This window comes from Megascapheus bottae, chromosome 11 (genome assembly GCF_031878675.1).
Source record: "Megascapheus bottae isolate mThoBot1 chromosome 11, mThoBot2.hap1, whole genome shotgun sequence".
In the NCBI taxonomy this organism is placed as follows: domain Eukaryota; kingdom Metazoa; phylum Chordata; class Mammalia; order Rodentia; family Geomyidae; genus Megascapheus; species Megascapheus bottae.
Genome location: NC_143519.1, coordinates 56,044,670 through 56,068,330, shown reverse-complemented (window position 1 = coordinate 56,068,330; position 23,661 = coordinate 56,044,670). Strand labels below are relative to the sequence as shown.

General features: G+C 45.6%; 2 protein-coding genes across 2 annotated transcripts in view; one reads left to right on the top strand and one right to left on the bottom strand.

Annotated features, from left to right (window-relative positions):
• Window positions 1–654, top strand: part of LOC150057110 (phosphatidylinositol 3,4,5-trisphosphate 3-phosphatase TPTE2-like) — a 51,154-nt gene extending 50,500 nt beyond the window's left edge. Inside the window, exon 21 of the mRNA XM_090341804.1 lies at window positions 467–654. Coding sequence (XP_090197930.1) covers window positions 467–578 — 112 coding nt within the window. The 3' untranslated portion in view covers window positions 579–654. The remainder of the gene's footprint in view (window positions 1–466) is intronic.
• A 3,209-nt stretch (window positions 655–3,863) lies between these two features.
• Slc25a15 (solute carrier family 25 member 15) lies at window positions 3,864–22,560 on the bottom strand. The gene is made up of 7 exons (XM_090342309.1): window positions 22,434–22,560; window positions 19,794–19,907; window positions 12,989–13,247; window positions 7,909–8,046; window positions 6,540–6,709; window positions 5,469–5,627; window positions 3,864–4,255 (listed from the first exon to the last, which is right to left on the bottom strand). The coding sequence occupies exons 2-7, from the start codon at window positions 19,846–19,848 to the stop codon at window positions 4,131–4,133; spliced, it is 906 nt and encodes a 301-aa protein (XP_090198435.1). The 5' UTR covers window positions 19,849–19,907; window positions 22,434–22,560; the 3' UTR covers window positions 3,864–4,130.
• Window positions 22,561–23,661: the final 1,101 nt, after the last annotated feature.

Genomic DNA, 23,661 nt, shown 5'->3' with positions numbered 1-23,661 from the left:
TTGGATGTCACTAATTCCCTAAAAGGTATGTTGTAACTGATGTGTTTATTAAGGTATCTTTCGTCACATCAAAGCGTTGGAAGAAAACAAGTAAGGAAAACAAATGGGGCTTAGGTTCTGGTTGCAGCTAGCAAGTTTTTTTTTTTTTTTTTTTTTTTTTTGTGTGGGTCATGGAGCTCGAACTCTGGACCAAGGCATTGTCCCTGAGCTCTTCAACTCAAGACTACCACCCTACCCCTTGAGCCACAGCCCCACTTCCCATTTTCTAGTGATTAATTGGAGATAAGGATCTCCCATTCTCTAGTGCCTGGGCTGGCTTTGAACCATGATCCTCAGATCTCAGCCTCCTGAGTAACTAGGATTACAAGCATGGGCCACTGTGCCCAACTTAGCAAGTCTCTCTATATTGCCTGACTTTTCTGTTAGCCCTAAAATTAAAGGCAATTTTTTTTCTTCTTATCCTTAGACTCTACCTGTCACGAGAGGAACTGGACAATCCACATAAATGCAAAACATGGCATATTTACCGTCCTGATTTTGGCGTAGAACTCTACTTTGAACAAGTTGATGCAAAATAACCGGACTTGACTTATGGTGCAGAGCACTTTGAAACACCAGTGGCCAAACTGGTGTGCATATTCTTGAGAAACTCATTAAATAAACTATGTTATATATCTCTCCATATATCTATACACAGTAGTGATTTTTGAGGGAGAGATATTTTCCCTATCTTTAAGTAGTTGTATAGAGGATCTGCAATTCACCAAAGCAGTCTATTAATACAGTGTATCGTGATCAATGACACCTCTTTCAGCATTCTTACCCAGCCCACTCTTAATTTTAGGTTACATATTGAACTCTTTGCAATTTAACAAAGCAGATTATATGTATAATGCATCTTGGTCTGTATCACCACTTCAATAGCCCTAGCTGGCTTTGAGTCTTGATCCTCCAGATCTCAGAGTAACAAGGATTACAGGCATGAGTCAGCTAGGTCTAGCTTCACTGATGTCTTTCTTAAAGATATACACTTCACACAATCTCCCTCTCATATTTGATTTGGGAATGTAGCATACAGAGGAACAGTGGGGACCACATGGAAGAACTGTGACATAGCTTAAAGCTTTAACCTAAAAATTGTAATCTTACCAATACATATATTCACCCATGTTTTTGTACAAGTGTTTTTGCCGTTTCTGATACCAGAAAACAGACTGCTTGATTCATAAACTACTTATTCATATATCAGATTTGCAGGAAAGCTTTAAAGCCAAAGGAGAGATGTTTCACACCCTTACCCTCACTTCAGTACCACACACGACAGAAGAGGCTTATGTAACCATCTCTGATTATAGAGACACAGACAAGGGAGGACAAGAACACTGAGAAACCAAAATTAATCTCAGTGCTGCTTTGTGCAACATCAAAAATGAGTTCAAAGAAATAAGGGTAATCTGGATTTCCTATTTGAAAATTCACCACCTTTGTTCACAACCAACTTCACCTAAGCCTTGGGAACACTGAAAGAAAGACACCTTTATAAACACTGCTAACCCTGTGACCATGGACAGTCATTACTTTCTCTTTAGTACAGACTGGTTCATCAAGTACCTTTACTGGCACACTTATTTTAAGGTCCTCCAAAAAAGTTCTATTTTGGTACTTGGCTACAGCAAGACTGCCATTGTAACAATACTACTGAAAATGTTTGTTGCAATAAAGGTGCTTAGCAAGGACATACGGTACTAAAATAAAACTCATGTTTAGCTTCATGTTAGGTAAATAATTTAATGATAGAGTGCTCAGATTTCTTTAGACAAAGTATTTTAAACAAGTTTAATTTTTGTCTGGAGTACAGATCTGAAATGGTACAAATTGTAACCAAAGATGGAACCACAAATTAAGGAGATACAATGAAAACAAATTCTTACACACTTCCTATCCTCATTTGCACTGCTGAGGATACTTAGTGGACTCTTTACTGGACGGCCTGTGAGAAGATCTGCTGCCAACAGGGCTAGCCTGGATTAGCTTCCAGGTGCTGGATGAGGAGACCATGGACACTTAGTTGTTTCTTCCCTATGGAAGACCAGCCCTATTTTCTACTTTTGCCCGGTCCAGGCCTGTATGGATGAAGCACTGCTCAGTAGCTACAGAACACTGAAGCATGAAGAGAAAAATAAAGTAGAAAAATGGTTTTTAGCACATGCCAGTGGCTCATACCTGTAATCCTAGCTACTCAGGAGGCTGAGATCGGAGGATATCCATTTCTAGCCATCCTAGGCAGGAAAGTTTATGAGGCTCTAATTTCCAATTAACCACCAGAAACATGGAAATGGAGCTGTGGCTCATGCAGTAAATGCTCTAGCCTTGAGCAAAAAAAGAAAAGCAAAGCTTAGGGATAGTGCCCTAGGCCCTTAGTTCAGGCTCTAGGACAAGCACACGAAGAAAACTGGTTTTCTCCTACAGACCAGCTCGGCTGGAGAACACAGCAGACACAACAAGCACCTGCCCTGCCGGATGAGGCAGTAGCATGCATCCCTGACCCTGCTAGTCCTGACATGATGGCCAGGAGCTGCCAGAGCCTTGGGAATGGCAGAAAGCTTGTGACTGGAGGTTTCACCCATTCTTCCATTCTAACAGGGACAGACATAGCAAGGACACAGTCATATGGTCGGCACATTTGCTTTGGCATTGCAGCCGGTGTAAGAACACTTAGGACTGAGAGCATGCTGCTGGTCTTGGAGCAGCACAGAGCAACGAGGTGAGAATGACCTCTTACACAACATGGCTGAAAAACTACCTACCCCAGCTCCATGAGGCTCAGAGGATTTGTTTGCTTTTCCCCCCTTTTTGGTTAGTACCTACATAATCACCTAGCTTAATAAAATTACATTTCTTTAAAGTCATATCTCATGTACAGGCATCATTACAATTCATGAGCTGCCTGGCATACTAATGAAGGCAGCTTCACCACTGAGCAAGGCTTGTTCAGGAACTTGTGGATTCAGAGGTAAACTTCAAAATGGGTGAGCCCTGACTCCACACCCTCTACTTAGTAGGAAGTACCAGCTCTCAGCTCTTCCTAGCTCTGTCATACATGAGGTTCTACCATTCTGTCACCAAACACGAAGAAGACAAGGCTTCTTTTAGCTTTAGCATTCTCTGTTCCCTGGAAGGGCTTCTGATTGGTGGCAGTAGAAAGGGGCTGGGTGGTCCAAAGGAAATACCCCTCTCAAAGGCCAAAAGACCACTCTGGAATCCACCTGATACCAGGACCCAGAGATAGAAGAGCTGCTGCCTCAAAAACACATCCATCCCCTGTGCCTCTTCCTCAATCAGCAGCCCAGGGCAAGGAAGCTTTTGGGAAGCTAGTGAGAGACATGCTGCTTTCCACAGGCCAGCTCAACTGGGCCACACACTCTGCAATCCAGTCAAGACTGCAGACTGCATTCAGAACCCTCCTAGAAAAGGAATGGCATCTGGGGGAAAATCCAGGATGCCTGCCAGGAAACTTCATCAAGACTCTAGAAGCCACACAAAATATGCAGATGGACATTTTAGTTTTCAAGTTCCATTACAAAATCTAGGTGGACATTTTAGTTTTCAAGTTTCCATTACAAAATCTTTTAACTTCTTAGTGTACAGGTTTAGGAGACTTTTAAAAATAAGAACCTTATTTCTAAAATAGATGAAAGATTTCATGAAAAATGGTCACCTGTGGGTTTTCTGCTATTTCTGTTTGCAGTAAAACACTGAGCAAATGGGGTTTCTCTCGGTACATAACTATCCAAACTGCATGTGTATATTATATAGCTTTATGCAGAAATCACAACTGATAGAAGTACGTTTGGCCTTTCAAGTTAGGTGTATAAGGCTACCAACTGGATATTTTATTCTAACAAGGACAACAAAAGCAGCAAGTTTTCACTTCTAATACAACCGTGGGCACAAGTTATGTAAAACAGAGGCTCTGCCATAAAGTTTTTAAGATCTAGGGTAGAAGGGAGGTCATAGGCAAAATTCAATAAATCAAATTAATTCCACTTTGTGACTGTACTCCACGAAGCCCTGAGATGAACAGTAGTTCTTAAATGTCTGTGCTTGGATCCAGGCCCACCGGGAACACTTCAGTATGTTTCCAACTGGCTCATCATCAACTTCCTGCTGTATTCATACGCCAAAAATAGTGAGCCATTGGCGGGGAATGCTCGAATCATAGTAGGTTTCAATCCTGAATATAAGGCTGTTATTCCTAAAAGACAAAAGGGTGATCAAAGACTGTGCAATCCCCCTTCTTAGGGATAGCCATACAGCTAACACAGTAAAAATATGTGTACATACAAATCCAGACAACAGTGCTATAAAACCCCACAAGTGAAGAAAGAATTTATTTTTAAGGATCCCTAAGTAGTCAAAACAAGGTAAGAGATCTTCTGGCAAAGCTGATTCATGCTAGGGGCAACACAGCTTACTTCCTTGCCTAGCTAACTCCTGGGAAAGAGGTGAGGCAACATCAAGGCCAAGCATGGCTGGAAAGAGGTAACTGGATCCGTTGGTGACAGCAAGACCACCAAAGGCAAAGCTGTTTCTAATGTTAGTGCTGCCCAATAGGGCTAGGAGAAGGTACTGGATAAAGGAAGCATGAATACTTTGTAAAACTAAAAAGTTATGCGAATATAAGGAACTTGGGGGTTACTAGTAATGCATAGATCTTATGTTCTATTGAGGACATGAATTAACAACTGTCTTTCTTATGCTTTCTTTAGAAAAATCAAACCTAAATTCTAACCCAAATTTGTGTGTGTGTGTGTGTACACATGCACACACCAATACTGAGGCTTGAACCCAGGGCCTAGGTGCTATCCCTGAGCTTTTATGCTCAAAGCTGGCATTCTACCACCTGGGCTACAGTTCCACTTTCAGCTGTTTGCTTGTTAATTGGAAATAATCTCTCGAATTTTCTTGCTCAGGCTGGCTTTTTGAATTACACTCCTTGTATGTCAGCCTCTCAAGTAGCTAGGATTATAGGTGTGAGCCACAGGCGCCCAGCCTAACCCGAGTTTTAAAATGTATAATGGCTGCTAGAAAAACAGGTTTTCACGAATTCCATGGATATGGTTTTTATACGGCTTATTACTGAAAAGCCATCGTTCTCCTGCCTAGCTCTATAAAAGTTGCTCATAAGTCTCCGCTCCCTTACTTCTGACTTGAGAAATGTCATTACTAAGGAGGTTGTACTTTGTGTAAAGCCCTTATTGGTCTTCTTAGAGATAGTCTTTAGAGAGATATATACTTCCTAAAAGCAAGTGATGCTAACTTCAAACCATATGAAGTCCGCATCAACAGTCCCTTTAGGCTGTTTAGAACTAACAATCATGCCTGCATATTAGAGATTGACAGAACCAGCAACAAAATAACCCATCAACTGGATGTCCCTAATCTGTTTTTACACTTGGCACACTCACCTTCAGTTTTCAAAACACTAAGAAAGGTGCCAACAAACCCTGCCTGCTTTCCAGACATGGAAAGCACTTGAATTCTTGATTTGATACAATCCACGGGGTAAACAGCAAGCCATAGGCAAATTCCACCAATTCCGCCACTTAGCATCAAAGGGACAGGGCCTAGAGGAGAAAAACAGTAAGTGAGATTTTATCCGAAGTATCACTTTCAGAGGTCAGTGAAGCAGCGGAACAGTCAATGAGAGCAGTAATGTTGGAGAACACAATTCAAGAAAAACTGTCAGGAAGCCTTGGGAAAGGGCTTGTGTTAAGCTGAGGTTATAGGTACTGTGATCCCACCTTTGCTCCTATCCTCTATGGGATCTGGCCCACCAAGAACAACATGTCTCAGAGTTGGGAAATGAGAAGAAAGGCCTCTGCAAACAAGTACATGTACTTCCTAACTTTATCACCCTTATTGTAGTGTTGTTTTTGAGTTCCGATCTCAGGGCTTGAACTCAGGGCCTACACTGTTGCTGAGCTGTGTTTTTCTTTCCCCCTCAAGACTAGCACAACCACTTGAGCCACAGCACCACTTCCAGTTTTTTTCTGAGTAGTTAAAAGAGTCTCATGGACTTTCTACATGAGCTGGCTGGCTCTAGACTGCAATTCTTAGCTTCCTGAGTAGCTAGGATTCCAGGTGTGAGCAACCAGGACCCAGCTCTTTTAGTATTTTAACACCCAACAATTTCATTTTTTTCATTTAAAAAGTATCTTATTAAATTCATCAGTTAAGCCTAGGAGCCTGACTAACCACAGCACAGATCGATACACTGAACTGAGCTGCTTAAAAAAAACGAACTCACAAATGCAGCAGTGATACTCACTAGACACTATATGGAGTAAAGAAATCTGGGAAGCCCTGTTTCAGTTCCGGTCCTGAGGGAAGTACTGCCCCTTAGGGGACGGTGCTAACAGTCACTAAGTGTTAGGTTTCTGGCATCTAAAACCTTCGTGGGGATCACAAAGGAGCACAAGATTGAATGACTGCAGAAACCCCACTACCCAAAATGCTGTCAATGCAAACATATTTACCTAGTTCATCTTTTGATCTTCCTGATGCAAAACCTGACCGGCTTAGTTCATAGCCACCAAAGAAGAAGAAATAGCCTGGTACTTCTCGAAGTAGAGTGCTTGAAAGGCCGTGGTAGAAGCCCAAAGGGCCATCTTTCTTAAGGATGCTCTTCACCACAGACCAAACTGTACTGGGAGGGATACCAGGAGAGAAGCAGTTAAGACAGACAAGCCCTAAGCTGACAAAAATGAACACAACCCCAAACCTTCCGAGAGCTAGCTTCCAACGGCTCCATTCAATATTCCCTGCTGGCCAAACCCTTCCACTACTTCCTTTCCTTGTGCCAATGTGCAGACATGATCCAGTCCACCTTGTTCAGTCTGCCATCCCCATATACCTTCTGTATGCTGTTAGACCCCAACTACAAAAGCAATACTTCCTTACAAGGTGTTCACCTTTCCAAATCCACTGGACGTAATCGTTAGCTTTAAATTACTGTAAACAATTTTCAGGGCACATGAGGATAGCCTTTTCAGTGCTACTGATTTTCTGTGAATCTTGGTAATGGTTATGCTTATGACTTTACTGCATGGATGTTTACAGAACTCAGAATATATGCATGTATTCACACTACTGTGTGGTATATTTCAACAACAAAATTCTTCAGCCTTACAATTTGGGGTTTCTAAGCAATACATAATAGATTCGACTTGGCTGGAATGAATGGAAAGCTGTAGAAATAGGGCATTGTTATAAATCCCATTCTTGTATGGAGCAGGCAGATTGTCGAAATCAGTCAACTTGCCAACAGGTTTTCTCAGAAGACTTATAGGTTTGAAGTCAGTCTCAACTAGTTTTTCAGTCAGCCAAGTGCCAGATAAATTGTTAAAATTATTACTTGGGGATCCCCTAAGTCTGTGTGTGACATATATGTTTCTCCCAGAATAAAGAGTGTGTGCAGAGCCTGGGCCCTTTGCAGTACATTTGAAGGACTGGGAGGATGGAAAGTGGACATTAGGACCTAAATGATCAGCATGAACACTCATGTGAAAGCTGAGAATGGGCACTCACAGGCCAAATCAGAAAAGCAAGCTCAGCTCTCAGATCTACTTCAAAGCCGCCTGCTATGATCCCTCCCTGCCCCCCCAAGCCTTAAGCACCCAAGTACAAAAGCACATTGTTCAGTTGCTGGTTTCTCCATTTCTGCCTAAGACTCCCTACAGGGTGGGTACTGGGATCAATCCTTTCAGTAAACCATCCTATTAGGGGAAAAGTGCACTGCAAAACAGCATTTTGGAGTGGATAATTTCAACAACATTATATAAGATAAAAAAAAAATCAGTGCACTGAGGCTAGAGAGACTGAGCGTCAGGGCTAACCAGGGCTTACTTTTGACTTTTGGCTATCTTTCCCGATGTCTCCATCTCATACATGGTCTGGAGCCGGCACTTCACGAGTTCTGTAGGGCAGAGCACCAGGGCAGCGAAGGCAGAGGCAAAGGACCCAGAGGCTGCGTTCTGAAGATCACTGAAAGCACAGAGGTTAGTTGGTCACCAGCTTCCTCCTGTAGCTCTCACCTCATGGGAAAGAAGCAGAATGGGGACTTGCACATGTTGTCCCATCCAAGGATCCGTGTCTCTGTGAGGTGGCAACATCCCAGTCCCTATATGGGGACAGGATGCTTAGAGATGCCATATAACATGCCTAAACTCAAACTGTGACAGTGCTGGAAGGCAAATCTAGATTCGTCTTATAACAGCTATGTTGAGTTTGTTGTTTGCCTGTGTGTTAGGCGTTCATGCATGCTGGCCAGGAGTTCTAGCACAGAGACACAGGCTTATATACCTGCTTTCAAACTCATGTATCGAAAGCTTAAGCTCTTGTTGGAGAAAAGGTTCTTAAGAGCCAATCAGGTTTAGATAAGTCATGAGGATGAGGCATTCATCATGGGATTGAGTCATGTCTCTATAAGAAGGGACCAGAGAGCTTACTCTGTCTACCCCAGGAGGACACAGCACAAGGCATGTCTATGAACCCAGAAGCAGTCCTTTGCCAGACATCAAACCTGTGAGTACCTTGCTCTTAGACTTTCCAGTCTCCAGAATTATGAGAAATGTTTGTTACTCAAGCTGCCCAATGTATGGTATTTTGTTTTAACGTCCCATGTTAAGACCCACAGTGACACGTGAAATAAAGTCAAAAGACAAAACAAAAACCACCACCACAGGGGGAAATTCTACCCATAGTTCCATTACCCAAACATTGCACCAACATTTTGGTGTATTTGCCACTAAACCACAAATAAAGTTCTGAGGCTATCCCTTCCTACCCAAATCCAATGTGATGTAAACCAATTCAATGATGGTACTAGGTAGTATTTAACTAGAATTTCCTGCATTGCAAAAAGACTTTCTAATTCAGTGGACAGCCTTGTACTTTGGCTTGAGTTGTGTCCCCCAAAGACCCACAGGCTTGAGGCTCAGTCCCCACTGTGGTGAAATGACAAGGCTGGGACCTTCAAGCTGGTGGAGTCTTATGGAAGGTGGTTGCACTATGGGGAGCACTGACACGCGGAGAAGGGATTTGTGTGGTTCTCACTGGATCCTAGCCAGTCCTCACAAGAGCAAATTGTTCTACAGAGAGCTGGCCTCACCTCTGAATCTCTCTGGCTTTCTGTTATGCCATGTAATCTCTCCCCCTCACACATTCACCATGATGCCATACTCCGTGTTCTGATAACAAAGCTGCATAGATGACAGTGCCACACACTTGAATCTCAAGCACTGAGAGCCAAATAAACCTCCTTTTATTCATTACCACAAATACCCAGATATCTTCTTATAGTAACATAAAATAGATGAAAACAGCTCAGCCACACAGGGAGCAAGAGCAGGGGAGAGTGGGGCCTCTGAGGTGGCTGAGTCAATACACCTCTTCACACTCAGTGGTTTTAGACCAAAGAGCTACGCTAGAAATCTGGAAGGGATCTAAACGGGATCAAGGCACACAAGTAACAATAACAGAAGCATTCTCCTCCTCTCATATGGCCTATAACACCAGCCACACACACCACAAGCAGGGTTGTGAAAAGGGGTCAAGAAAAGGCGGGGGGTGGGGGGGCGATCCTGAGCAACTTCTTCCTCAGAACAACTTCTGAGAGTTCTTTTTTTTATTATTATGAAATTATTTTTTATTGTAATTAGTAAAAGGGTTTACATGATATTTGCCTGATAGAAGGTGCATTAATTCACATACATTGATACCCTTTCACATGTCTTGGTACCCATTACCCTCCCCCACACACCCCCAATTTTTTTTTTTTTTTTTTGCCAGTCCTGGGCTTGAGCTCAGGGCCTGAGCACTGTCCTTGGACTTTCTCAAGGCTAGAGCTCTACCACTTGAGCCTCAGCACCACTTCCGGCTTTTTTTTTTTTTATGTATGTGGTACCGAGGAATCGAACCCGGGTCTTTGTGCATGCTAGGCAAGCACTCTACCACTAGGCCAAACTCCCGGCCCCCTGAGAGTTGTTGAGTCAGTGTTTACCTTCAACTTTGCCAGCACTAAGTAGTAGGACACAGTTTGAATCTGTTCCCCTGCTAACTCATTAAGCGTTCGCCTCCTGCTGCTTTAGAAACCTTCCCAGATGGCTAAAAGCCTTGAGGAGAATTTCTCACCAAGAGAACACGGAATAATTTTCCTCTAAGCCATGAGCAAAAGTATGAATGGACCCAAAATTTCACCCAGGTAAACATTCATGTAAAATCAAAGCTGTCTAGAGAAGAGATCTGGCAGATAACAACCACCATATCCCAGCTGCCACGGCTGCTGGACACGCCTGGGTGTCAGCGAGCTGGGAGTGGGGCTTGCTTTTAGGAGGTAGCCACTGCTTGCAGTGGAGACTTTCTCACACCTCAGAGAATGAAGCTAAGACAAAAGAGAGCCATCCAGGGACACAAGTGTCTTTTACACACAGCCCTCTGGTGTAGAATAACTTGTGTGCTGCTCAATCACTCCTTCTTCCTCATATCTCACCTTAGCTTGATAATGAAAAAAATCAAAGCTTAAAATGGTTTCTGCCGTCTGCAGATCCATCTTTGGCTCCCTCTAGAACACTGTCAAGTTGTGGACAGGCAGTCATCAGTGGGGGTCATTATGAAAAGTAAGCTGAGTTTGCTAGAACAAAGGTGGCCGTCAATGTATGTGGAAATTGATCCAGTCTTCGATGCGGGGTGGCTCAGGTGTGTGAATGTACACAGAACACCTTACTAGAGTGCAGAAACAGTGCCAAGCCAGGCTGGCCATGGACTTTGGCTTTCTAATAAATACTTACACCTATTGTTGAGGGGAGCAGAGACTGGCACCATCCAGAATGCCTAAGAGTTCCCCCGCCCCATTGTGGAAGGTTGACAATGGTACAGCCCAGCCATCTTAACCTTCCCACCCCCCAATGAGGAGGGATATCTGGTACAGCCCAGCCACCTTTGCCCTTCTACGGAAGGGCAACCTTGACCTTCTCCCCACCCCCCATGAGGAGGGATATCTGCTTGGGTGGAGAGGGGCCCGGCTTTGTGTGGAATTGCGCGCCAATTCCAACTAAGGTGATAGGTAAATTCAAACACTGGACTGTGACCCTATTGGCTACCTGCGTGTGGCCGGAGCTGGCAATGGTCCCTCTGTGTATGTAACTATCCCATTGGCCACCTGTGTGACCAGGTTCGACCACATGGGTTTTGCCCTTAAAAACCCTGCGTGAGAGCCGCTCAGGGTCACAGTGTCAGCTCCTGAGTCTGCACTGTATCCCTGGCCGGTCAGTTCACCATCTACTCACCCAATAAATTCACCTTTTTATATGAGACTGTCTGTGTGGTGGACTCTGGTGGGATGTGGGATCCCCACCTGGAGGGATGTGGAATCCTCTCCTCTTGAACCCATAACACTATCAGTATAAAAGTGAGGCACTGGGGCCTACGTGTATAGAGCTGGAACTAAAAGGGTGGAGGTATAGGACAGGTTTTGTAAGAGTTCACTACATGATTGATCTGCTCAACAAAAACCATGACCTGAGTGCTCTGGGAGCTGCGTAAGACCCTACCCAGCCAGAGGTCATGTTCACATCAGGAACAGACAAATATTTACAATGTGACTGCAGAAACCCACGGCAGGTTGTCACATAAGCTGCAGAGCCCTGGCTTGATCTAACAAAGGAGGCTGGCTGGCTGGGGCTCAGAGCACATGGGATAAGTCCTCAGCTTTCCTATCTGTAAGGCAGAGAGCCTTGTCAAGACTTTAGGTGGTGCTTTCCTATTAATTAACAGGCAACTGCTGTTCTTTGACATGAGAACAAGCTCTGAGAAGATTTTAGCAGTGTCTTGTGTTAGACTATGCTAAACAGGCTGGGTGTCTTTATGAGAGAACTTAGCTATAAGATCATCTGAAAACTCAATGTCATTTGTTCTTATGTGAAATGAACATCTTCAGTGTCCCAATGGAGAGAGACAATAAATCATTTCCTAACCTTTCTCATAGACCCTGACTCAGGCTTCTGGAGACAGTCTGGGGAAAAAGGAGCTGGAACTCTGCATCATTCATTCATTCATTCTTCATTCATTCATTCTCTACCAGAAAATGTCCTGGTCTCTATGGAGGAAACTAGAGCAGCAAGGAGGGCCATTTCCCTGACAGCTTTACCCACATCAAAAGGCAAAATCACAGTCCTGTCCCATGCCAGCTGGATGCTGCTCTGTTCAGTGGCATGTGTAGAGTTCTTCCCCAGAGCCTCAAGCACGTGCCCATCCCTGGCTCTGCTCCCGTGCACTTCACCAGGAGGCTGAGGGAGAATAAGACCCTGGGTCCCTCAGTTGGAGAGAAAGCTGCAGCCACTTATTCTGCTTCTGTTCAGCCTCTCCAGTGGGGCACTATGGTCTCCCCTCTTCTCTCCTGATTTACCCACATTTCTGCCTCTGCTTCAGCTCTGTGCCAGAGGCTGTAGGATCAGTGATTAGCCTTCATCTCTCCTACACCATCTCCTAAGGCTATCTCATCTACTATGGCCCAAGTTCTATCCGTCATGAGAGAATTGCTATCTACATAAAGGGCTTGGCTGAGCCCTCCCAAAACCACCAGAGAACATTTCTGTCCACAAGGAACTATCTTTAATCCAACAGCTTGCAAGTTGCATTGGGCTTCCAATTCCTATGGGGACAACCAACAAGACTGCCTTTTGCAAGCACAGAGAGGATGCAGTCATTTTAAATCATTCAAAATAAATCAATATTACTAGACCCGTGACATCAGAATCAGTTATTTTTGAAAAAGGAAACTTTCGTCCTGTAAAACTGCAACCATACAGTAGTCCTCATTTCAAAACCAAACCAACAACGTGAGCTGTAGAACTTAGGGACAGTGCCCAGACTGAGTTCAAGTCCCACAACTGACAAAAAAACAGAGCACAAGTAGTGCCCAACTCACCTCAGCTCCGCCTGCCTGTCCAATCCAACCACTTTCCGCACCACTTGCTGGCAGAAACCATAGCACATGAAGAGCACAGAGTTCTCAGCGATGTTTGCAATCAGCGCTGGGCTGGTGCCCTTGTAGAAACCACGGAAGCCCACCTGAGAGTAGGTCTTTAGGCAGCAGTCGGTGAGACCCCGGTACAGGTCAGGGAATGTCTGCATCTTTACCTTCATCGTGTCGAAGGGCTGTCCGGTCAGTACGCATGCTGTCCCCCCTGGAAGCAGGATGATTCTGTAGCATGAGTCTGTGACTTGGTCCATGGTCCATGGGCATGAAAGATAGGAGGCCAGCCCCAGAGCTCTAACCATTCTCCCTTAGCCTTCTAGCTGAGTCTAGTAACCAACTTCGTATTGTGCCCTTCACTTGCAGGGTAGATATGTATGTGTTCTACAGTCCCAGCCTTGGGCTCCCAAGGGGTGGCAGTCCAAGGACTGTTTGATCCTAGGCAGGGGACACACCTTTGAGCCACTGTCTTTCCTCCATGCCCACCTCCTAGGGCTAGCACTAAAGTGACAGGAGACAAGGTTTGGACATGCCTTCCACCCAAGTGCTTAGGACACTGCAGCTAATGCCTTGTGAGCAACAGGGACCACACCCAGGGGGAGGGAGACCCTCGCCTGACCTCACCCCTCCTCATCTGACCTGTGATCAGGAAAGCGACAGTGGTCCAGGCACCAGGTAAAGGGAGGGGCCTGGCTAATCCATCCCACAAGGACAGATATGATCCCTACCAAAAGCTTCTTCCACTTGAATGCTATCAGTGAATGACTTGTATTTAGATAGGGAACAGATTGAAATTTACCTTTGCTTAGCATTTAGGGACTGAGTTTTAGGCCTCTATTCACCTGTTTTTACCCTCAAAGAATATCCAAGTTCCTGACTCTGAACGTAAGGAAAGAACAAAACCGTGATATCACCAAGATCCTAGTCACCATCTGTCACTGGTTCATGTGACAAAAACCAAGGTCCCACTTCTAGATACCTCTGGCTTAGGTGTCTAGGAAACATCGCAGCCATGTGGCAAGGCTGCTTAAGCTTTATCAGAAATGGAAAAGAAAGGCAAGACCAGACGAAGTAGCTCACATCTACAATCCTAGCTACTTGGGAGATCAAGAACAGGAAGGTCACAGGTCAAGGTCAGTCTAGGAAAAAAGTTAGGGAGACTTCCATCAACAAATGACCTCTAGCTCCACAAACAAGGGAAGTGGTTCATGCCTGTCATCTCTGCTCCAGGGGAGACATAGGTAGAAGGACTGCAACCCAAGGCCAGCCCAGGACAAAAAGTATGAGATGTCATCTGAAAAAAAAAAAAGGCCAAAACATGGGATGAGAAGTGCATGCCTAGTGAGTTCAAACCCCAATACCACCAAAAGAAATTTTAAAAAGTCAGGCCTGGAGTGTGGCCTAGTGGTAGAGTGCTTGCCTAGCATGCACAAAAGATTTGGTTCAACTCCTTAGTACTACATATAAAGAAAAAGCCAGAAGGGCTGCTGTGGCTCAAGTGGTAGAGCTCTAGCCTTGAGAAAGCCCAAGGACAGTGCTCAGGCCCTGAGTTCATGCACTAGGACTGGCAAAAAAAAATTTTTTTAAGTAAAGGAAATATTTAAGGAATATAATTCTGTAACACTGGTACTTATATAGTTACACTAGCTAAGTTATGAGAAGTAACAATTGAGGTAGGAATTGCTAAGGTGGATGAAATTATTTCATGGCAATATTTCCAGAGTTGGACAATTTTGTCTTAAAAAAAAAAAGCAAAATCTAGCTGGGCACCAGTGACCCATGAGGCTGAGATCTGAAGATAGCAATCTTGTGAGATTCTAATCTCAATTAACTACCAAAAAGCCAAAAGTGGAGTTGTAGGTCTAATGGTAAAGCACTAGCCATGAGCACTGGTACAAAAACAAATATCTTTTTTTTAATGCCCTTACGACCATTTGTTTCTTCCAGGGGAGTGGTTAATCATTTCAACTTTGTCTTTCCAAACTGTCCCTAGTTCTGAACTAGAAGAATATAATTTAACAGGATTTTAGAATCAGGCATGATGGAGCATATCTGTAATCTCAGCACTCAAGAGGTTGAGATGGGAGGAATGAGTTTGAGGCTAGCCTGGGCTGAACTCAACCGCTCCCCCCCCCAAACAGAAGTTTTATGAGAATTTACTATAATTCATTTAGCAGTGCCTTTTCCTGGGTACTGCTGTGCTAGGAAAAAAATGAGACCCAATACATACCAAATTAAATTATTCCCAAGGAGGAGGTGACAATCAAGGATTCTGAGTTCATGTTTTAGACAATGCATATATATATATAGATATATATATATTACATATAGTCTTTATCTGCATGGCAGTACTTTGACTGCAGGGGTTTTCTGATATGGAAACAAGGTCACTATAGTACACATTTTCTGTCTATCAGTGATAGCTCTGATCTCCACCAGGGAGTTGGGGAATATCCAAATGTTAATTCCCTCCAACCATGTGGGGAGGGAGCCAATTTCCTGTGTAATATAAAGCTCAAGACTAGCTCCAGTGCCCACCCTGCCCACCTCATGTGAATGACCACTCAAAAGTACCAGCACCAGCCGGGTGTGGTGGCTCACACCTGTAATCCTAGCTATTCAGGAGGCCGAGATCCGAGGATCAAGGTTCAAAGCTAGCCTGGGCACAAAAGGACCTGAGACTCTTATCTCCAATTAACCTTTAGAAAACAGGAAGTGGGGCTTGGCTCAAGGGTAGGGTGGTAGCCTTGAGTTGAAGAGCTCAGGGACAGCACCCAGGCCAGATTCAAGCCCCATGACTCACAAAAAAAAAAAAAAAAAAAAAAAAAAAAAAAAAGTACCAGCACCAGTCCCTAAACTCAATGCCTACCAGATTCTGCAACACCCAGAGCAGGTCATAACTAAGATTTACTCACACACTTGAGAAGCACCGACAACAAGCAGAATAAAACCCTTTCTAAGTAGATTTGCTCAAATATTTGTCCCACTGACAAAAAGTCTAGCTAACACCTTCAGATTATCCATCTTCAACACAATAAATCAAATTGAGAGTCACTGAGCCCATCTATCAGCAGGAGCATGATGAGTGGGAAGAAAGCTCACAGGGAGGCGGACAGGGGAACGTCAACCTCCCCCACCCCCAACCAATCACAGCACAGCTCAAAAAGGGCAGTGGAACATACTGTTCTTAAGCTAGTGCCACCATAAAAGGTTTTTGAAAGTCAGGCACTGATGGCTAATTCCTGCAATCCTAGTGGCCAATTCCTGTAATCCTAGTAGGCTGAGATCTAAGGATTGCAGTTTGAGTCCATGAGACTCTTATCTCCAATAAATCAGCACAAAAAATTTGTTTGATTAAAAAAGTAAGACACAAGCCAGAAGTGGAGCTGTGGCTCAAGTGCAGGACATCATCCTTGCCCAAAAAAGCTAACAGACAGCACCCAGGCTCTGAGTTCAAGCCCTGGCATGGGTGCACAAGCATGCACACACATAGATTTTATTTTTGATTGTTTTCCATTTAGGTATTTAAGAGGATAAGTTTCAATGATCCAAAACACCACATCTCCCAACTATGGGCCCTGAGAAGGCACAGCACACAAGTGGTCAGAGAGCTGCTTTGCTACAACACTGCAGCTGTTAAACTACTGGCTCAGATTTCTGTTTCAGACCATTTACTTTGGGGGATCCCTTTCGTCTCATTTTAATAACTGCCCAACTATTTGCTTCAAATTCCCCTTTCTAGTTTCCCAGGATCCTTCCCTAGAACTTCTCCTGCAGCAAGCAGACAGAGACAGTGACAACTTCTTGGTCTTCAGAAGATGTAAACAGGATAGAAAAATCTGTTTGGTGGGGGACTTTTGTTTAAATTTAAACATACATACACACACACACACACACACACACACACACACACACACGCACACACACGTAATTGTAGCTAATCAGGAGGCTGAGATCTGAGAATCAGAGTTTGAAGCCAGCCTGGGCAGGAAAGTCCCCGAGACTCATCTCTAATTAAAAACCAAAAGTCTAGAAGTGGAGCTTTGCCTCAAGTGATAGAATGCTACCCTTGAGCGCACACACACTCAGGAGCAGCACCCAGGCCTTGAGTTCAAGCCCCCAGGACCAGCACGAAAACACAACAAAACTACTACTGTTCCATTCGTGATGTCTGATCACAGCTGACTCTGTACTTCAGAAGAAATTGCTTACATGGTTAGATTATGGCTATGGAGCAATGAGTCCTCTACGCCAAGTTTAAAAAGAAAAATCACAAACCCCAGAGTTAGGGAGGTAAATTCTATAACTGCCCCTCCATGAAGCAGCACTAAAAGAAAGACAGCAGAGTAGACAAGGAACCAAGAAGCCAAGGTCTCAGCCCTGATGGCACATCACTCAAATGCAGAACCCTGAAACCATCAGCACTCTCTCCAACTCAATGTGCACAGTGAGCCTGAGAGCCAACAGTGCCTAAAGGATTCTGGGTCCCTCAAAGTAGGACTACTAGCCAAGAACCAGTAGTCCACTCATGCCTGTAATTCTAGCTACTCACGAGGCTCAGATCCGAAATCAAGGTTCAAAGCCAGCCTGGTAGAAAAGTCTGTGAAACTCTTACCTCCAATAAACTACTCAGAAAAGGCAGAAAGTGGTGCTGTGGCTCAAGCGTTAGAGCACTAGCCTTGAGCACAAAGAGGAGCAGAGACATTGCCCAGGCCCTGAGTTCAAGCCCCAGGACTGCTACTTCCCCCAGACTAGGATGAAAGCCCTTTGTGGTATCACTAATGAGCCACTCCTGTGTCTGCTAGGAGCTTGCTGTCCTAGGCAGTAGCAGACCTGGGTTGCTGAGCTCAAGAAACACCCTTGCAGGGCGAAGAGGTTCACATTGGTAATCCCAGCTACTCAGGAGGCTGAGATCTGAGGATCACCCTTCAAAGCCAACCTGTACAAAGCCAGCCAGGTCACTAAAAAACTGACTCTTATCTCCAATTAATCACCAGAAAAAGGAAAGTGGGGCTGTGGCTCCAGGAATAGGGCCATAGTCTTGAGCTGAAGAGCTCAGGGACAACACCCAAGCCTAGGGGTAGGGCAGTAGCCTTGAGTTCAAGCCCCAAGACCCCCCCATCCCCCGCCACACACACATACACAAAAAAAAACCCTCCCCCAGAAGCTGAAAGGAATACCAAGTGTCCAAGTGTCAATATATAGAAGGGTCTGAAACATGGTATTACTATTGTTAAACTATATGTACATATCAGGTTCTCAAGGTAAATATGTTTCAATTTACAGTTAAAATGGATTTTTACTTCTGGTATACAAATATTTGAATGAACATAAACAGAAAAGGGTAAGCCTTATAAGTTGAAAACAAAAGATAGACCTTCCACAGACTGACAGAAGGACATAAAATGCCCCAAGTTGAAAATTCCTCCTGTGTTACATGCCCTCCAACTACAAAAATGAGAACTGTACCCAGAACATTCTCAGATGTTCTGGAAGCCAGAGGCAGGTGAAAAGTTGTGCCATTCTTTCTCACAAAGTCCTTGAGGGTAATAAAGGGAAAGGGCAGAGGTGGTTCCCAGGGTATCTTGGGAACTGTAGCCTCCCTTCAGAGTTTGGGGGGCTGCCCTCTGGGGGATAATGCAGCCAGCCATGAGGCCTGTTCACCAGACTGGAACACTTCTCGTGGTCTCTAACCTAGAGAGGTATGCTTACCCTGGGATCCTTATCAGCATCTGGAATACACTGTTTGAACTTTCCTCGCTAGCCTACTTTGGTCGACCTTTGGTTCATGGGAAAAAACTTTGCTCTTCTCTGAACAGGGATTTTTTTTTTAATATAATTGGGCAAAGGACAATGTGTGAGATGGTGCCCTCCCCCCACCTGCTGAGCCAGGAAGTCCCAGTGGATAAGAGAGCATTAAGCAACACACTTTTTAGACCTATGGTAAAAAGAAGACTCAAAACAAAATGACCACCTTGGAAGACAACTCAGTTTACCTCACACTCAACTTCCTACTGTGCCTGCATCTTAAAGGTGATTCTAAACTGTGGGCTGTGCGTGACTAATGTTGCCTTCAGTCTGCCCTTGGGCTCAGATGCTAAGGGTCAGCCTTAGTGGCCCAGTAAGTCTCAACAAGATCTACCACCTCTTCTTTCCTTTCATGACCTTAAGACCTAGTAAGTATCATTCGTTCATCCAAAGGGACCTCCTTTCCTAGAGAGGTGGTCCAGGGTTATTTTTGCATGACAAAGGATCTAAAGACTGCCAAGCTTGGGGTAGAAGTCCAGTGTCACTTGCATATCTTAACCAGTGGCAGTGCACATGTGACTTCCATCTCTGAGCCACTTTCCAGTCATTCTCTTTATCCTGACTGCTCCAAGTTATTTTATATTTCTCTGGGGGGTTTTTTGCGTTTGTTTTTTGTTTGTTTGTTTGCCATTCTTGGGGTGTTTTCAAGCCTAGAGCGCTACACTTGAGCCACAGCACCACTTCTGGCTTTTTCTGTGAATGTGGCATGGAGGAATTAAACCCAGGGCTTTGTGTATGCTAGGCACGATCCCGGCCCCTGCCCCCAAGTTTTAATGCAACAGATACTACTCTACCTTGTGTCACGTTCTGAACACTTCCACACTTCTGTGAAGTGAATTTGTTGCAAGGGTATGACGGACCACCTCTGACATGACAAAAGGAATACTTCCTCTGGGTCCCTCTGAGAAGCTGCCCGAGGAACACAGTGAGCAGTCTGCTCTGGGATTACCTGCGGCTCCAGCAGTGAGGTCGATGGCAGCTTGGATGGCAGGATTAGACTTCATGATGCCGCTGGCATACGTGGAGGGCAACTTTCTGGAACTTCGGACAGGCACCAATATTCCTGGGAGGAGGAAAGGGACCATTATTATTCCAACCTCTACAGCACCCACTCTCGGTGCTTGTTACACAGTTACTACTCCTGAATTCCTGGGGACAGAGTAGAAGGCTCCTAAGGAATGACTTCAGTATCGATGTAGCTCCGTGATCTACAGCCCCATAAAACTCACTTCCCCTCAAAAAAGAAAAAGCGAAACAAAAACCCCTCCTGAATTTCACTGCTAGTCTTCAGTAGTAATTTGACAAACCTTTAGGGAAACCTTACAAATGAATACCAGGTAACAAGACTACCACAGACATCCCAAACCACAATAGAGTAGTCTTTCAGGGGTTCAGGCCAAGAGCCTAGACATTCTAATAACAATCTGTGCTGGGAGCCCTCTAGGTCTGAAGAGGTGGTATGCAGATAGCCCAGGTCAAGACCCCTGCAGAGGTACAATACATTGAAAGTGGCTGCTCCCCCTTCAGCTGAGGGTTTTCTCCTGTACAAGGTGAATTAGAGAAGAGACAAAAACCACAACACACACAGACAGACAGACAGACAGACAGACAGACAGACAGACAGACACACACACACACACACACACACACACACACACACACGACTGATATATCATGCATTCTCAGAGCTGGGCCCTCCATTTGCCCCAGCTTTTCCCAGCAGTAAATATGCAGATACACCAGTAGTTGGTCTGACTACAAAGCCAATTCTGATTCAACAGGCTTCAGATGGGACCAAGATCCCACTGGACTTAAGCTTTGGAAATGAGGTTGATAACACTAGCCCTCCAGCCACACTTGAAGCATTAACACCTGGGTCATTAAGTGCCCTATTTAAGAATCACCTGGGGATACTTTTCAACATTCTTGTTCCTAGGCTTCATTCCAGTTGAGTCTTGATTTGGCATTTTTTAGTGGTAGTCTATGGAGTTTGGGAAAGCTATTATAGAGTATTTTCTAGCATTAGACAGAAAAAAAAAACTGCAGCTGAGACATGGACTTCATAAATACTGAACAGGAAGAAAAAAGGCAATTTGGAGGGGGGGTGAAGGTGTTGAACAGGCAATTTTTTTAACATAAAAGATTAAAATAACCAATTCAGCAACCAATTCTATACAGTTTTCATTGAAACAATGGGGTGATTGCTTAGTAAATAACAAGGAACAAATTTAATTCCCTATCATACTGAACACCTTGGCACAAATCAGAAATGAAAGGCAAGGTCTTTTCAAATACATCCTCCTAAATAGAAAATAATTCTTGCCAAGGCTTTTAGTCACTTTAAGCACTTTGCCAATGAACAAATTCCAAAACTAAGGGCAGTTTTCTCCTAAGGAATGCAAGCAGTAGGTGGAAGAGAGAAAAGAGAAGGGGAGGAAGACAGCGGCAGAGAGGAAGAGAGACATAAAAACAGGGATATAAGAGACATTAACGGCAAATGTTTAAGTCTTTCAAGCCTGTACCTTCGAATGCATATCTAATTCCAGGGTACAGCAACTTGGCCAAAAAAAAAAAAACAAAAAAAACATCCAACCCTGCATATTTTTTTTTTAAAGAGGGAAAAGAAAAGGAAGGAAATACACAGACAGGACCATCCAAGGTGGGTTCCCAGATAAACCTCTAAGAGGCGTCCAACAATTCTGGTCTGAACACTTCCTTCCTAACGAACAGAAAAGCATTGTAAGACGATTTCTCTAGGGTGAATCGAGCCCCATGTCTAAGCTAAGTGGAAACACATTAAACCCCACAAGTAACTACCTGTAGAATGACAGGAAATGGTGAGAGATACGAAGCAGACAAGCTCAGAAGGCGCGTAGGACTGACTGCATGGAGACGGGGCATGGAGATGCTTGGGGAGGACGCGGGGCTTGCGGGGCGCCCGCGCGGCGGTCAGCAGGAATCTAAACTAGTTCATGAGCTAGCTGGATCCCTTCGGCATGCCCTGGCCAGTCTTTCTACCCGGCTCGGTGGACATAAAACACCACAGCCAGGCCCAAGGTCTTTCTCGGTCCTGGGGGAAAGCACATTTCCCGGGAGGGGGGGGGAGGCGCACACTGTTCCAGCTGGACGGCGGGGGTCGGGGTGGGGGAGGGAGCTGGCCCATCGCCACCGGAGCCCCTCGGCGGGGCGCACAGATCTGGGGGTGCAATCCCACCCTGTCACCCAAGGAGCCCGACCAGGCGCGTCCACCCCGGGTGGTGGACACGGCCAACTCTCCCGCCGTGGCCGCCCGCATGTCGCCCATTCATAAGCGCCGCCGGGCGCTGGGCCGGGCGACACGACTGGGGCAGCGGAGGACAACGTTGTCCAAAAAGGCGGCTCTACAAGGAGGCCGAGGAGCCCCGGGGGCTCCGGGGAGACCCTTGCCAGCGCCGTGGCTGCGCGCGGATGCCGTGGCACGCGTGGTGCCGGTCGCTTCCCGAGCCACCCGGGGAAGGTCAGGCCGCCCAGCTCCGGAGCCCGTCCCGCGCCCGTGCTCCCTCGTCCCGCGCGCCCCGCCGCTCCCCGCCGCCCAGCCCGCTGCGCTCACCGCGGCGTTGGCGTGGCCGTGCTCTGCCCGGGCCGTGCTGCCCGCCCCACGCTCCTGGGACTCCGAGGGCCCCCACGGCTGCCTTAACCCGGGTCGGCCCCGGACGGCCCTCGGCTCCGCCCCGCGGCTCCGGGGCGCCCCGTGGGGCGGGGATTGGCGGCGCGAGCCCGCCCTGCGCGCACCCGCACGGCCGAGCGCGCACCGGGGAAGCGGAAGTGGGCGCGGAACCGCGCGCACCGGGCCCGGCCGTCCTGGGCTCCGGCTTTGGGGATGCTCGCTAGACCCGCTCGTCCTCGCGCGCACCCCGGGACTGGACACTGCTGGGCGCTGCGAGGGCCCCCGGGGACTCTGGGCCGGGAGGCTGCGGTTTAATGCTCAATTGTAAACGAATACGCAAGAACTGGATGAAAACCACAGGTGCGGGTTGCCAGTTTTATTATTATTAATTATTATTATTATTATTTCTCCCCCAGGGAAATCTGTCCCCAGTGACATTCTGGCAAGTTCCCTAATGAAAACCGCAGCTCCAGGTCAGCTTCTCTGGTCTCCCAGCCCCTGATGGATTCCTGCTATCTGGAGTTCTGCAACGCTGAAAACTGTCCACCCCAGTGGGGTTTTCTTCTTAGCCACCTGCTCAGCTGCAAGAACCTTTGGATACGTCTTTTGTCCAGCACTTACTTATCCACTGCCTTCCCGTTGATTCAGACTTTCTAGATTTATTTTCATTATCTACTTGGTGTTCTGTTTGTTTTTGTTTGCTGAGACAAAAGTCCAGCTAGGAAACCTGGGTTAACCTTAGAGTCAAATCCTCCTGAGTCTCCTGAGTGCTGGTTGTGCAGCACCACAACCAGTTGTGTTTGCTTCCTTAAAACATTGACTTCAAACGAATCGGAGGAATGAATCTGATCTAAGTATGTTATGGGAATGTGAGAACTACCTCAATGAAACCCCTTTGTATAATTAATAATACTAACAAAAAATAAATTGAAAAAAATGAAACTTCCAAAGAATGCTCCAATAGCCTATGATTCCAGCTATTCTGGAGCTAACAGAGACCAAAGGATAGCTGTTCAAAGCCCGCTTGGGGAAAAAAAAAAGTCTAAGGGACTCAATGTCCAATTGACCAGCAAAAAGTAGAGCTAAGCATCAGGCACCAGTAGCTCATACCTATAATCCTAGCTGCTCAGAAGGCTGAGATCTGAGGATCCCGGTCCAAAGCCAGCCCAGG

Coding starts and splice junctions, on each gene's coding strand:
- Slc25a15 (XM_090342309.1), bottom strand. CDS start 19,848: ATGAAGTCTAATCCTGCCATCCAAGCTGCCATCGACCTCACTGCTGGA. Junction 13,248..19,793: donor CCTCACTGCTGGAGCCGCAG/GTAATCCCAGAG, acceptor TCCTGCTTCCAG/GGGGGACAGCATGCGTACTG. Junction 6,710..7,908: donor AAGATAGCCAAAAGTCAAAA/GTAAGCCCTGGT, acceptor TATCCCTCCCAG/TACAGTTTGGTCTGTGGTGA.